This window comes from Anomaloglossus baeobatrachus, chromosome 7, assembly GCF_048569485.1.
Source record: "Anomaloglossus baeobatrachus isolate aAnoBae1 chromosome 7, aAnoBae1.hap1, whole genome shotgun sequence".
NCBI classification, from domain to species: domain Eukaryota; kingdom Metazoa; phylum Chordata; class Amphibia; order Anura; family Aromobatidae; genus Anomaloglossus; species Anomaloglossus baeobatrachus.
Window position 1 is genome coordinate 299,171,464 of NC_134359.1, and position 15,881 is coordinate 299,187,344.

General features: G+C 46.9%; 2 protein-coding genes across 2 annotated transcripts; both read left to right on the plus strand.

The window, feature by feature from the left end:
• Positions 1-1,187: 1,187 nt before the first annotated feature.
• LOC142246782 (E3 ubiquitin-protein ligase TRIM62-like) lies at positions 1,188-2,946 on the plus strand. The gene is made up of 2 exons (XM_075319833.1): positions 1,188-1,243; positions 1,431-2,946. Exons 1-2 carry the CDS (start codon positions 1,188-1,190, stop codon positions 2,944-2,946), a joined length of 1,572 nt encoding a protein of 523 aa, XP_075175948.1.
• Positions 2,947-9,214: 6,268 nt separating this feature from the next.
• LOC142246523 (tripartite motif-containing protein 75-like) lies at positions 9,215-12,677 on the plus strand. The gene is given in 3 exon segments (XM_075319584.1): positions 9,215-9,622; positions 9,624-9,661; positions 11,576-12,677. Coding segments are annotated over 3 exon segments (1,548 nt in total).
• Positions 12,678-15,881: the final 3,204 nt, after the last annotated feature.

A 15,881-nucleotide genomic window follows, 5' to 3' on the forward strand; every position in this document is an offset into this window, starting at 1 on the left:
TGGACAGGAGGAGCCAAGGCCTGGAAATCAAGTGTAAGGCAACAGGGCAGATTCCACAGCACCACACTGACACACCCTCACCGGGGCCTGGGGGTTACTTGTTGCCGGGCCGTGGTTCCATTTCTGGGACGCTGTGGTGGCAAGGCCTGGTTCTGTGACTCCTGGCGGTGTCAGTTAAAGTAGAAATGATGGGGATGGTGGTTCGGGATGCTATCTATGGTATGCGAAAAGTTAGGTGCCGCCTCTGGGGCAGATGGTGACGCAGCTTGGTTGGTTTAGCTCGCCACAGGTAAACCTGGGCCCCAGGGTGGATGGGGGTAGTAGCTGATGGCAGAGATGCAGGGCCGGAGGCACAGGCAAATAACTGAGTGACACAGGGATGCAGTCTCAAGGTTTTTTTCTCACTATATAGCAGGTTCCAAGGTAACATGACTAGTGGATGACCACCTTGGAGTGCTGGGTTCCACTGTGATGGGCTCCAGCTGATCCTGGGTAGTTCGGTGGTAAAGTCCAGTGCACCTTATGAACCTTCCCTGGTCGTCTTCCTGCACTGACTGCTCTCCTGCCTGTTCCACTCCTACGCACAGTGCCCTGAGCCGGTGTCTGCGGGCCCTGTCAGGTGGCTTGAAGCTCTATCCCTTGGCCCTATGTGGTCACCTTCCAGCAGATTAATGTACGAAGTTGGCTTTGGTACTAAATGTGTCCTCAGCCTCTGGTACTACTAGCGGAACATGTTGGTTCTTCTCCTCTAATCTAGGGACCAGTCCCTGTTCTGCAGCAAATTCCTTCCACTCCAATGCTGTATGTGGAACGAGGCCACAGGAGTGTGGCACAATTTCCTGTGGACCCCTTCTGTCTTGTCTCTGATTCAAGCTGCACCAGCTCCAGACCACAGGTCTTCATTCCTCCACTGCTCCTTGTCAACTCTGACACTACACTTCCCCCAACTCACTAGACTCCACCCCCAGGCTGTGTCAGTTTAGGGGGGAGAGAGGTACAATCACAAGTGGTGGCTAAACGTAGCATTAACCATGAACCAAGCCATAGCCCTGACCCGGTGGAGAGCTGCTAATTGAGGTGTTTTGTTTGCATATCGGTGGTAGACCTCTTCCGTACTCCGGATGGGATACCACATCTCTGGCTGTGGTGCAGTACCTCTGTGGCGACTGAAGCCTCACAGGCGCCACATGACCTGTGAACACCGAACCCTAAGACAGGAGAAGGAAAAGGTGAATCCCATTAGGTAACTGGTGGGTAACTTGTGCAATGTCAGACTTTGTGGGTTTGTTTTACCTGTGTATTGCTGTATATAGCAATTCATGTGATCACGGATTGCAGAGAGAGCTGGTACATAGTCCATGTTATCCATTCGAGCCAGAGTACTATATAGTCTGACTATGGGTATTAATCAGTCTTTCTTCCTCTTCCAGAATGGAATACCTCAGAGACAAGTTGAACTGCTCCATCTGCCTGAGCCTCTATACAGATCCTGTATCCCTGAGATGTGGACACTTCTTCTGCCGCTCGTGTATTGTGAGTGTGCTGGATGTACAGGAGGCAACTGGAGTGTATTCATGCCCCGACTGCAGAATAGAATATCCGGAGCGACTGACCCTGGAGAAGAACCAGAAACTAGAGGATATAGTGGAGCGTCTCTCAGCTAAACAGCCTGAGATGGAGACCAGAATCTTCTGCACCTACTGTGTAAAGTCTCCTGTCCCGGCTGTGAGATCCTGTCTACATTGTCACAGCTCCCTATGTGATGACCACCTGACAGCCCACAACAAGGCAGTGGATCATATATTAGTAAAACCGACTGACTCGTTTGGTTACAAAAAATGTACCCTCCACGTGAAGGTTCCAGAGTATTACCTGCAGGACACGGCTTGCTTGTGTGCGTGTTGCTGTCGGGTTGGCAAACACAGCGGACACTACAAGGAACGTCTAAATGAGGCTTCTAAGAAGCAGCATCTGGTTGAGCTAAAACAGCAAAAAGCAGAAATTCAGCCTACAGTACAGAATCTGCAGGATCATAAGGAGAAGATCAAGGAAAAGGCCTCTGAGAAGAGGAAGAACATCCGTAAGGGATTTATGGACATTAAGAAACTTCTGGAAATGGCTGAAGATAAAGTGCTGAGTGAGGTCTCCAGGCAGGAGGAGAATATTGTGTCCCAGGTATCTCAATTGATACAAAAGCTGGAAATGCAGGAGAACAAGATGAATAACATGGAGATGCATCTTGTCGATGACCAAATGAGACTCTTACAAGAAAGTGACGTTACTGTGTGTAGTCATGGAGGTGATAAGGACATGGGGGGAGATGGTGGAGTGGATGAGGATCTAGATGAGGGTCTGATCTCACTAACTGTACACCAATCTATGAGGGATATTGTCACCAATGTAACATCACAGCTTGGGGTCCATGTCCCAGATATCTTGCTGGATGTGGACACTGCTCATGAATGTGTGACGATATCAGAAGATCTGAAAACTGCAACAGATTCAAAAGTAAAACAGGAGAAACCAAAATCCTCAGGAAGATTTGTGACCTTCCCTCAGGTGTTAAGCAGATGTGCCTTCTCCTCAGGACAACATTACTGGGAGGTAGAGTCGAACCAGATAGGAATATGTGCCATCGGATTGTCCTATTCCAGTATAGAAAGAGAAGGAGTTGAGACTAAAATTGGATTAAATGATAAATCTTGGTGTTTGGTTTTGTGTGGAGGAGACTATGGCATATGTCTCAACTCTCATATACAAATCCTCAAGGAAAAGCAAACCTGTCCAACACTTGGTCTCTTCTTAGACTATGAGGCCGGGCGTCTGTCCTTCTATGAGCTGTGTGACCCCATCAGACACTTGCACACCTTCACCGCCTCCTTCATTGAACCCCTACGTGTTCTCTTCTATTTGAACAATGGAGCCTCTGTTGCAATAAGAAGCTGAGGCCAAGATTAAATATTAATGGGTGATTTGTTCTATTTGCTCATAATTAATGGGTTACGTCCATCTCACTAAGTGGTGGCATGTGAGTAGGATATTTCACTTTAGACCTCATTCCTTTGTGTGTAATTCCTTTATGTAGCATATGTAAAAACTTGGTCTTCTACCATCAGTGGTAATTTCCAATGTTGGTCATGTACTGCACATTGATGCCATCCTTGAGCTTTTTTTTTTCTGACCATTCAGTCTGCAAAAAAATGGCCAGGTGAGCGGATCCATGATGGGTACATATTCAATTGTTGATCGAGATCATACATGACTTGCAGATATCTGAATGAGGTCTTAAGCTGAGAATCCCCAACTTCCATGACACTTTCTAAAGGACTAGAGAATGTGACTCAGTTTCCCTATAGTGATTTTTCTTCTGTTTTCGCGTGTAGTCCAGAAAGGCTCCCAACATACAGGCTAAACTGATTTGTATGGTGTCTTCTCTATGGCATCAGTCACAAACTCATGTGTATGGCTGTCTTGTTGGCTAAACTGTTTCTACATGAATGGTTATCAGTGAAGCTTCTTGGGATGAGCAAGCCCTACTAAGCTTGGGTGCTTGGTACTTGTAAAGAGCAGTTGGATGCTCAGATGGGTGTGACTTGAGTTCATGAGTATAATGAAGGTCGAGCATTTTTTCTCTTAACTCTTCCAGAAAAATGCTGAGTCTCCCATTGACTTTTATTATACTCGATTACTCTAGTTGCGCCCATTTGAGCCTCCAACTGATTAAGAGTACCAAGAATGGTAGTGCTCGCTCATCACTACGGACTACGTCTTCGATTTAACAAAGTTGATTACTGACTCTAAAATGGGGAGCTGTTAGTGGTGTCACGTGGTGGTTGGCCAAATGTGTTCCATTGTTCTAGTTCCCTCACTGACCCAGAAGAGCCTTTACAGATGTCAGCCTTGTGCCCATTTGTTTTTCTCTTTTTATTACGGTGTTGCATGTTTTCTATGGTTCTTGTCGTCTTAATATACCCTTTTTATTGTACTTTTTATATTAAATACTACAACTTTAATACTTCTGTTTCTGGAGTGATTTATGAACAGTTTTTGTACACTGGGAATTCAATAATAGTTTTATAGAGTAAGAATGAGCAAATCAGCAAAAAATGATGGTCATGGATTCGTACATGACCTCATGAGGCCTAGTCAGTGATGAGCGAGCAGTTGGATGCTCGAATGGATGTGACTTGCAACAAAGTATAATGTAAGTCAATGGGGGACTCAAGTGTTTTTCTGGGGAAAATTGTGAGTCTGCCACTGACTCCCATTATAATGGAGTCAAACCCATGCAAGCATTTCAGAAATTGAGGGTGCCATTTGTGCGATCCAACACAGCCTTCGCTTCCAGGGGAGCCATTTGCAATCTGAATGGCTCATTAAAGGTAACCTAACACTAGCACATCCTAACTTTCTAATGTGAACAGGTGCAGTCATGAAGTGTTAGTAACGAAAATGAGACAGTTGCACTCTGCAGTGCTAAGATATGTGGAACAATGACTACCAGAATTTAGACACTTTTGCAGTGGAAAAAAATGTAAAAATTGAGATACTTAGCACACAAATGGCCAAATTTCACTTGTAAAGCGCAATGCAATAAATGGCGCTATAATAAATAATAATAATTTGTGAGGTTAACTGCAAGGCGACCTCTATCACTCTGATGGTTCATTCTTAGCAGTCATGGAGGTGTGCCACCCTCGCGTCAGCAGTCGGGCTGCTCGGATCCGGATCTGCGGTGGCTCGAGGGACGTCCAGACTCTGGGCTTGTGCGGCCACTCAAAGGGGGTGTATGTACAGGGGACTGCAGAAAGTTCATGACACCACCCATAGTGTGTGGCAAGGGTAAAGTACCACCGCTGCGGCTGGGAGTACCGGGTGGCGATGGTGTGGCAAGCCAGGTGTTTAGCCCCTCCACAGGTAGGGGGGATGCCCCAGGACTCAGTGATGGTGTTGGGGAGGTGCCATCGGGCCAGTAAAGGTTAATTGCGTACTCGGTCCAATAACGCTGACAACCGTGGTAAACCAAAGTTCTTGATGCCACTGCAGCAGGGAGGGAGCACGCCTGGATCCCATGCCCGTTGGTGTTGCTTGTTAGCCTGTGAACTTGGCACCTCTTTCTGTAGTTGGTCCCTTTCAGCTTGAAACTGAACGGGTCCCACTCACTCGTATGACTAACAGAGTGAGCTTGAATGGATCTTGAAGACTCTGTCCTTGTTGGGTGAATTACTAGGACACCTGAAGCTACTTCCTTGCCTGGGGTCCACGTACCCCGTCGTGCCCATGCCTGGTGATTGCACAAGGCCGCCGGCTGCCCTCCTCGGCAGTCCGAGCCCCTCGTCACGATTCCCCCCCCCCCCCCCCCCCCCAGCAGCATTCTGGTGAGAGAGCGGAAGTCCTTGGTCCTGTGGTAGAGTGTCCCTTCTCACCTGGAGTCAAGTTATGTTTTACAAGTTCTAAAGAGTTTGGAAAAAGTTTATAAAATGTTTTACAAGTTTTAATGAGTTTGGAAAAGTTTGTAAAATAATAATATATCAGTAAAGCTGTGACCGATATCTGCCAACAAAATGGTGTCTGTCTTTCATTAGGACGGGCCTTTATTTGGATGCAATGGTTCTTTGTTTTTGTCTGTGCAGTCTAGTTACAATGGTGTTTAGTCTCTCAGTCAATTCTCAAGGTTCTCGCTAGGTCTCCTGTATCCTTCTCTTGCTGCCATACATCTCTGTATCAAACCTTCACGACCAACTGATTCTTGGTTCCAGGATCTGTCTCTTGTTTCAATGCTGTTCACACTCAATGTCTGTCATGTCGAGGGTCGTGCGATCATGCCTTCCGTTTCTTCTTTCTCTGGTGCCACAAACCACTCACTGTATGCGACCTTCATGACTGACTACACAGCAATCACTATTCCTCACTAGTTCTTCACTGACTCCTGTCTTACTCAGAGGTCATGCTACCCAAATTCCCAATATACTGCTGGGAATCGCCAAATATTGTGTACCTGGATTATTTCCTGACTTTTTTTTTTTTTTTTTGGTATTTACCCTGATCCTGATCTCTCTGGTTATTCACTTGACTACTGGTTTGTCTCCAAATTCTGGTTCTGTCCCTCCCTAGCTCATTAAATTACTCTTGCCTCAGGCTCGCTTCACTAGCCAGCAGCTACTCCCTGGGAATCCTGCAGTAAATTAACCTTTTGTGTTAAAGGATTTTGGCCTTGGTTCCTTTTGGATCTCTTAGGCCATAGTCACACTTGCGAGTGCCTCGCGTGTAACTCGTGAGAGTCTCTCATTGAATCATCCGGCACAGACTCGCACTCTCCTGACAGGAGCGGGTTGGTTGCATGTATGTCTATGCAGCTGAGATGCTCCTGGCCTGAGAGTGTAAGGCTATGTCCGCACGTTGCTTTTTACCTGCTTTTTCAACTGCAGCGTTTAATGGCAAAATGGTTGTGTTCTGCTTTTCAAGCAAAGTCTATGGGAATTTGGGTTTCTTGTCCGCACTATGCAGTTCAAACTGCAGCCTTTTTGTTGCAGAACTTTGGTCAAAAACTCAGCTTTGCAGTTCAAAAACGCAAATTTTGCGTTTTGAACTGCAACCATTTTGCCATTAATGGTTGCAGTTGAAAAAGCAGGTAAAAAGCAATAGCCTAAGTCCATGCTGGGTGATTCAATAAGAGACTCGCGCGAGTTACACGCGAGGCACTCGCAAGTGTGACTCTGGCCTTAAAGGGAACCTGTCAGCAGAAATTTCCCCTAAAACCCAACAGATTCCCCCTCTGCAGCTCCTGGGCTGCATTCTAGAAAGGTCCCTGTTGTTCTTGTGCCCCCTTTCTGACCAAAAAAAAGTTTATAAAGTGGTACCTTTTTGGCTTCGGATTCTGTAAATGTGACACGGGGGCGGGCTGCCTGATGGCTGTTATTCTGCCCCCTGGTCCTCTATGCTGCCCCCCATCACTGATTTCCATACTTGTGGACGCCGCCCACTGCTCCAGCCATCCCCGCGCATGCCCAGTGCCCATCTCTCGTGGATGAGCACTGTGCCCAGTGTCACCGCTGGTGACGTGCGCGCAGGGTTTAGATTATGGGCGGTGCTGTGATGTTTATTACCAAGCAACCGCCCATAATCGCGGGACCGCGCATTCCCCCTCGGCCTGCTTCCTGCTTCCGCGCTCTTCCCATCTATTTCCTGCCTCAGGGCAAGATGGGAAGGAGGTGACGTGAGGCCAGCAGCAGCGCGCTTGCGCAGAACGAAGCCGGCCGAGGGGGAAAGCGCGGTCCCGCGATTATGGGCGGTTGCTTGGTAATAAACATCACAGCACCGCCCATAATCTAAACCCTGCGCGCACGTCACCAGCGATGACACTGGGCACAGTGCTCATCCACGAGAGATGGGCACTGGGCATGCGTGGGGATGGCTGGAGCAGTGGGCGGCGTCCAAGTATGGAAATCAGCGATGGGGGCGGCATACAGGACCAGGGGGCAGAATAACGGCCATCAGGCAGCCCGCCCCTGTGACACATTTATAGAATCCGAAGCCAAAAAGGTACCATTTTATAAACTCTTTTTTTTTTTGGTCAAAGGGGGCACAATAATAACAGGGACCTTTCTAGAATGCAGCCCAGGAGCTGCAGAGGGGGAATCTGTTAGGTTTTAGGGGAAATTTCTGCTGACAGGTTCCCTTTAAAGGGAACCTGTCATCAGGAATTTGGCTTTCAACCTAAACGTTTCCCCCTCTGCAGCTCCTGGGCTGCATTCTAGGAAGGTTTTTGTACTTTTTGTGCCCCTTTTTAAACCAAAATAAACACTTTATAAACTTGTACCTTTTCTGTTTGAAAATCTTGTAAATTGTCCATGGGGGCGGGCCGTGTGGCGTCCGTTGCTGTAGCTTACGCCGTCCCCCATGCTCCAAATCATGCCTCATAACTCCGCCCACTGCGCCCGAGGTCCCGTGCACGCCGGGACACCTAGTGACGTGGTCGCATGCACGAGAGTATGGGCGGCGCTGTGATTGCATCGCAAGTGCCCGCCCATACTCTCGTGCCCGCCCTTTCCCCCACTGCCTCCAGCGTTCTGCGCCGGCCCGACGTCACCTCCTTCCCATCGTACCCTGCAGCAGGAAATAGATGGGAGGAGCACAGCACAGGAGAAGCAGAGGATCTGAGCGACGTACAGAGGGGAGAGCGCGCACACGAGAGTATGGGCGCGCACTTGCGATGCAATCACAGCGCCGCCCATACTCTCGTGCATGCGACCACGTCACTAGGTGTCCCGGCGTGCACGGGACCTCGGCGCAGTGGGCGGCGTTATGAGGCATGATTTGGAGCATGGGGGACGGCGTAAGCTACAGCAACGGACGCCACACGGCCCGCCCCCATGGAAAATTAACAAGATTTTCAAACAGAAAGGTAAAAGTTTATAAAGTGTTTATTTTGGTTTAAAAAGGGGCACAAAAAGTATAGAAACCTTCCTAGAATGCAGCCCACGAGCTGCAGAGGGGGAAACGTTTAGGTTGAAAGCCAAATTCCTGATGACAGGTTCCCTTTAAGGTCCATTCTACCAGAGGGCATTGGGCTCATTCCACTGGGGCAGTCGTAACGTCCTGGGATGAGAATGCAGAAGTATCTATCGACCAGATATCTAAGGCTGCAACTTGGTTTTCTCCGTCTACCTTTTTATAAGCACTATAGTCTGGATTTATTCTCCACAATTGACTTGATGTTTGGTTGAAAACTTCTACAAGCGGTGGTCCTTCCCTAGTATCTGGTGGTTCTATTTAAATCTCTCTGGTGGTGCTCTGGCTGAGGTTGCTTGTCTGAGCTGCTGGTTTCAGACACACTTTTTATAATTTACATATTTCAGGAAAGTTATTGAAGAGGCCAAAATCAAGTAACCACTACAGTCACCTGCAGTACTTGGGGCATCATGATCTGACTAAAGTAAATAAAGAGGGGTGAAGGTCACACGCAACACTTGGAAGTGATTATATATTTTTTTTTTTTTTTTTTATATCTATCAATAGTTTTCTGGAGTCTTTTTTTTTTCTTTCTTATGCCTTGTTCTGGTCGTGGCTTCTCTATCCTACAAGCAGATGACGCTACTACAACTCTAATCAATTTCTTTCTTAGTATCTGAGCTGCAGGGGTTAATAGTGTCTTCCCAGAAACTCTCCGCCTCTGAAACTTTTTCACTTTCGGTTCCTGCTCTTTCACTCTACAATGGCGTCTGCTGAGCTGAGGGACGAGCTGGACTGCTCCATCTGCCTGAGCCTCTACACAGACCCCGTATCCCTGAGATGTGGACACTTCTTCTGCCGCTCGTGTATTGTGAGTGCGCTGGATGCACAGGAGGCGGCTGGAGTGTATTCCTGTCCTGACTGCAGAGCACAATATCCGGAGCGTCCGACCCTGGAGAAGAACCACAAGCTGGAGAACATAGTGGAGCGTTTCTCATCTACTCAGCCTGAGATGGAGGAGACCAGCATCTTCTGCACTTACTGTGATCCTCCTGTCCCGGCTGTGAGATCCTGTCTGCAGTGTGAGACCTCCCTGTGTGGCAAACATCTGACAGCCCACAACAAGACATTAGATCATATATTAACAGAACCTACTGGCTCTTTTGGTTTAAAAAAAAAAAAAATGTTCCCTCCACCAGAAGGTTCTGGAGTATTAGGGTATGTGCGCACTAGGCGTTTTTTTTTTCCACGCTGCGGTTTTATGTGCGTTTGTCTCAATAAACGCACCCGCGGCTAAAAAACGTGACAAACGCATGCGTTTTTACCGCGATTTGGTGCGTTTTTTGCTGCGTTTTGGCTCACTGCACAATGCCATTAAAGATTGTTGATGAAAAAAAAAGGTCTGATGTCATTTCCTTCTTCAAAATGTTCATTGTATGCAGGAGAGCAGACAGCTGCAGAACTATTTTATGCAGGAGAGCAGACAGCAGCTACAGAACTACAAGGCTCAGCAGCCTCCATCCAGGACTGTATGCAGGAGTTTTTTGCCCAAAAAGAAAAAAAAATGACATGGGCTTCGCTATATTTTTGTATATAATAGTACAGGCTGCCCCCAATCCCCAGCTGCCTATTTGTACCCGGCTGGGAATCAAAAATATAGGGAAGCCCTCATGAATTTCAAGAAATAATGAAAAAAAAAAAATGACATAGGCTTTGCGCAATTTTTGAGTCCAGCCAGGTACAACTAGGCAGCTGGGGATTGGAATCCGCAGTGCAGAGTGCCCAAGCTGTCTGGGCACCCCCACTGCGAATTGCAGTCCGCAGCCACCCCAGAAAATGGCGCTTTCATAGAAGCGCCATCTTCTGGCGCTGTATCCAACTCTTCCAGCTGCCCTGATGCCGGGTGGCTCGCTGGGTAATAATGGAGTTAGGGCTAGCTGTATATTATCAGCTGGCCCTAAGCCCGAAATTCATGGTGTCACGCCAATATTAGACATGGCCACCATGAATTTCTAGTAATGATAAAAAAAAAAACACAACACACAGAAAATATTTTTATTAGAAATAAAACACAACACAATTAGTGACTCCATCTTTATTGAAATAAAGAACCTCCCTCCGCAGTAATCCTGGGTCAAGGGTCCCGCGCCATCCAATCCAGATCCAATATCATCTGATCGGTTTGCTGGAAGGCAAAGCGATCAGATGATGTGTCAGGATCAAGGCCTGAATCACATCACACATCAGCTGATTGTATAAAAGCCGATTATACAATCAGATGATGCATCAGTGCAAAAAAAATAAATAAATAAATACGTCTGTGCTGATTACCGGCAGCTCCTGCAGCGATCGGATGAGAGTCTGATCCTGTCCCATCGCTGCAGGAGCTGCCGGTAATCAGCTGATGAAGTCCCCTGACGGCAGGATCAGCTGATAGCCGGCCGGGCGCGAAAAAGCCGGCGACACCGCGAGAATTACGATCAGCGGATGCGTCAGGTGACTGCATCAGGTGATCCACCACCAGGTCCTGCAAGCTTCGTACGTGCCCCGGGGAGACTGCACACAGCCAGAGCGGCGGTACCGGGACAGGAGCGGGCATGGCACCGGGACCCTGCAGACAGGTGAGTATGACATTTTTTTTTTTCTACTGTTCACTTTGGTTTTCGCCGCTGCCTCCACCTCCCGCCCAGACATGGCGCCACACGGAGCTGACATGGCACCGGGCGGGTTGTGGACGCAGCGGTGACGGTACCGGGAGGATTCATGCTTCTGTGTTTACCAACAGAAGGAATCCTCTTCTTGTACACGTCACTTTACTGCCCACCCCTTGCGTTTATAGCTGCGTTTTTAGTCATAGAAACGCAGCTATATGCGTTTTTCATTGCGTTGTTGAACATCTCATTGAACTCAATGGGTGAAAAACGCAGTGAAAAACGCACAAATAACTGACATGCTGCATTTTTGTGGTCACCACAAAAACGCAAATACAAAAAAACGCTGTGTGCGGATAGCACTTATGAAAACCCATAGACATTGCTGGGGAAGCAAAGTCACTGCATTTTCAGCACAAAACGCGGTAAAAAACGCCGCTAAAAACGCAGCAAAAACGCCTAGTGCGCACAAGGCCTTACTGTCCGGAGGACCTGGCTTGTCTGTGTGCGTCTTGCTGTCTGGTTGGCGAACACCGAGGACACCAGGTGGAGCTTCTAGATGAGGCTTCTGAGAAGAAGAAGAAGAAACTGAGGGAATATCTGGATAAACAAAAGCCAGAAAAAGCAGAAATTCAGGCTAGAGTCCAGAATCTGCAGGATCATAAGAGGAGGATCCAGGAGAAAGCCTCCGATAAGAGGAAGAATGTCGGTAACATATTTATGGATATTAAGAAGAAGCTGGAAATGCCTGAAAAGAAAGTGCTGAGTGAGGTCTCCAGGCAGGAGGAGAAGATTGTGTCCCAGATATCTCATCAGATCCAGAATCTGGAAAAACAGGAGAAAGAACTGTCCAAGAAGATGCATCACGTGGAGGAGATGTGTGGTGTCACCGACCCAATAAGACTCTTGCAAGAAAGTGACATTACAGAGTGTAGTCATGGAGGTGAGGAGGACACAGGGGGAGATGGTGGAGAGGTCAGTTCTGAGGAGGATCTGGATGAGGGTCTGATCTCACTGACCTTACACCGATCTATATGGGATATTGTCACCAATGTAACATCAGAGCTCGGGGTCCATGTCCCAGACATATTGCTGGATGTGGACACTGCTAATGAATGTGTGAAGATATCAGAAGATCTGAAAACAGCAACAAGATCAAAAGAACAGGAGAAACCAAAATCATCAGGAAGATTTGTGATTGACCCCCAGGTGTTAAGCAGATGTGGCCTCTCCTCAGGAAGACATTACTGGGAGGTGGAGTGGAACCAGATAGGAAGATGTGGCATCGGCATGTGCTATCCCAGTATAGAGAAAAAAGGACGACCTTCTTCTATTGACTATAATAATATATTTTGGTGTTTTGAAACATGTGGAAAATATAAAGCAGATAACAATAGTGTAAAGCCAAAATGTCCAAAACATGGAGTCTTCTTAGACTATGAGGCCGGGCGTCTGTCCTTCTATGAGCTGTGTGACCCCATCAGACACTTACACACCTTCACCGCCTCCTTCACTGAACCCCTACATGTTATCTTCTATGTGAAGGATGGAGCCTCTGTTAGAATACAAAGCTGAGGACGAGATTTAATGTTGGGTGAATTGTCCAGGGTTTCGTTGTTTAGGCTTCTTCCATTTCAGTAAGTTGTGATATATGGATTGGTTATGCCATAACTTTCATGATTGCTTATCTTAAAGGGAACTAATCACCAGGACTTTCGTATATAAGCTAAAGCTAGTGCTATACTGGCACTATCAGGATGGTTCTCTACATACCTGTAGTGGTCAGCTCAGAAGCTTAGCTTTTGAAATCCAAGAAAGTAAAGTTTATAAAATCAGCAGCTTTTTGAGTGACCGCAGCTGAGGATCAGATAATATCTGTGGGGTATGCAGAGTTATCCCTTCCCTTTTTAGAATTCGCATAAGTATTATACAATTGACCTAGCAGGACTTGTAGTGAGGTCATACCATGTCACCAGAAGGGGCGGGGCCTCAGCCAGCAAAGCTGATATTAGGAAGCAACATTTTTCTGTTGGCTGAAACCCCGCCTCTTTTGGCCACATGGGTATGACCTCACTACAGGTCCTGCTAGGTCGATAGAATTAGCATAAGTATTATACAAACAGGGGAGGAGATAACTCTGAATACCCCCCAGATATTATCTGATCCTCAGCTGCTGTCACTGAAGAAGCTGCTGATTTTATAAACTTTACTTTCTTGGATTTTAAAACCTAAACATCTTAGCTGACCGCTAAAGGTCTGTATAGAATAAACCTGATAGTGCCAGTATAGCACTGGCTTTCGGTTACACAGTGTCCACCCATATCCTGTCCACTACCATTAACTTGAGAACGGCGGCAGCTATAGGCATAGAAGTGGTGTCTAGGTATAGTAAAGTAGCCATGCGCTACACAGTGAAACTACCTATAGCGCCACCTGGTGGAAAACAACGGAGTTAGCATTTTTATCTCAAATGGAACGAGATAGAGGGAAAAAAAAGTGAAGTAAACAATTGTAGGGCATTATCAATTCAATACGAATCGACACCTTGCATATAGAAATGCTATGATATGAAACCCATGACCGCCCCCAAAACATTGAATGCTGGTCACGCATATGGCGCTCATTTAACTTTGATGCTCATAGTGGCCCCCGTCAGCTGCAATGCACATCTGGCCTCTGCACAGCATACTGTATCTTGCTGCACGTTGTGCAATATGGTAGGTGACATGTTTGCACAAGCATCTGTGATACGTGGTCGTAGGTCCTGCAATGTTGGTGGAGGGGTCGCATACACCCGCTGTTTGATGTGACCTCACAGAAAGAAGTCCAATGGGGTCAGGTCAGGTGAGTGGAGGTCACTCCACACAGCCACCATACCCAGTGACTTGTAGGAAGGTCTCCATGAGGTATCGCTTCACGTCCGCAGCCTTGTGAGTGTTACACGTTCTAATCATAGCATTTCTGTATGCAAGGTGTCGATTCGTATTGAATTTATGATGCCCTACAACTTTGTAATTCACTTTTTTTCTCTCTTGTTCCGTTTTCGAGATAAAAATGATAACTCTGTTGTTTTTCACCAGGTGGCGCTATAGGTGGTTTCATTGTGTATCGCATGGCTACTTTACTATACCTAGACACCACTTCTATGCCTATAGCTGCCGCCGTTTTCAAGTTAATGGCGGTGGACAGGATATGGGTGGAAACACTGTTTAGCAAGCAAAAACAAGAATCATTCAGCTCACCGATTACCTGCAATCTGACCCCAGATGGGACGTCAGCGCACGGCGTGGCAGGGCTACCACTTAGGAATTCAAGAAGAGAAAAAGTCCAGCGCAGTCCTAGAAATCTGTAAAAAATCTATAAAGTTTTATTCAGATCCATATAAGAACATTCGGATTAACAGCTATAAAAAAAAAAAATATAAAGTATATACAGAACAACGCGTCTCAACGTTATGGTTATATATCACATTAGCGATCAGATACACGTGTGCACCAGCACAGCCGCTAGGTGAGGCCATTCCAAGCACAAGTATCATGAATTACATATAATAGGAAAAGTTAAAAACATATAAGAAGAAGAATACCGTCATTAATTTTAGGATATAGAGAAAAATAGTGATTACAAACCTCGGATGCAAAAGAAAATATATAAATTAATTACAAAAGAAATCTATAAAGAAAATAATTTAATCTCTGTATATCAGTATATGTAGACTAATATAAGGTGATGCGTGTAAGAGAGAAGCTCTAAGGCCAAGGTTATACTGTACATAAATGAAGCAAGATGTCAATAATGTAATATTAAATCTGGCCGATTTTGCAGACCATGCGGATAAGGGGTTTCCAGGGTGAAGATCCAGAAGGTCTCCCTATTGAGGAGCTTCCTTCTGTGATCTCCACCTCGGATAGGCTTGTCGTGACATACCCCACACGACTTGCATCATAAATAACATTTCTATTTTCACACACAATACTTTTAAAGTTAAGGGGGCTTTACACGCTGTGATATCGTTAGTGAATTATCGTCGGGCTCACGGTGTTAGTGACGCACATCCGGCTTCATTAACGAGATCGCAGCGTGTGATACCTACGAGCGACCTTAAACGATCGCAAAATAGGTTAAAATCGTTTGCCGTGGAGAGATCGTCCTGAAACCAAAAATCGTTGTCTGCTTATTAGCGATGTTCATCGTTCCTGCGGCAGCATACATCGCTGTGTGTGACACCGCAGGAGCGATGAACATCTCCTTACCTGCGTCCACCGGCAATGAGGAAGGAAGGAGGTGGGCGGGATGTTACGTCCCGCTCATCTCCGCCCCACCGCTTCTATTGGATGCCTGCCGTGTGACGTCGCTGTGACGCCGCACGAACCACACCCTTAGGAGGCGGTTTGTCGGCCACAGCGACGTCGCAGGGCAGGTAAGTGCGTGTGACGGGGACTAATGAGGTTGTGCGCCGTGGGCAGTGATTTGCCCATGTCGCACAACCGACGGGAGCGGGTACGATCGCTTGCGATCTCGCTAGCGAGATCGCAGCGTGTAAAGTACCCTTAACTCTTTTCTTCGTAATCTAAGTTGTATCTGGGCCAACATGACCCAGACAGTAGCACTCTGGCTTCGGTCTGATGACCTGCAAAAACAAAAACAGTTCACGAGGAACCCGTCTCTCGAACGCTTTTTCTCCAGGTCCAATGACCAAAACACAGTCCACACAGGAACTGTCCTTGGGGCAGAACCGGTTCCCAGTGCCCCCTATACACCAACAGTTTGGGGTCTGTA

Bases quoted from the DNA above. Each gene is read 5' to 3' on its own strand.
- LOC142246782 (XM_075319833.1), top strand. From the start codon at position 1,188: ATGACCTGTGAACACCGAACCCTAAGACAGGAGAAGGAAAAGGTGAAT. The intron at 1,244-1,430 runs GTAACTGGTGGG...TTCCTCTTCCAG, and splicing joins GAAAAGGTGAATCCCATTAG to AATGGAATACCTCAGAGACA.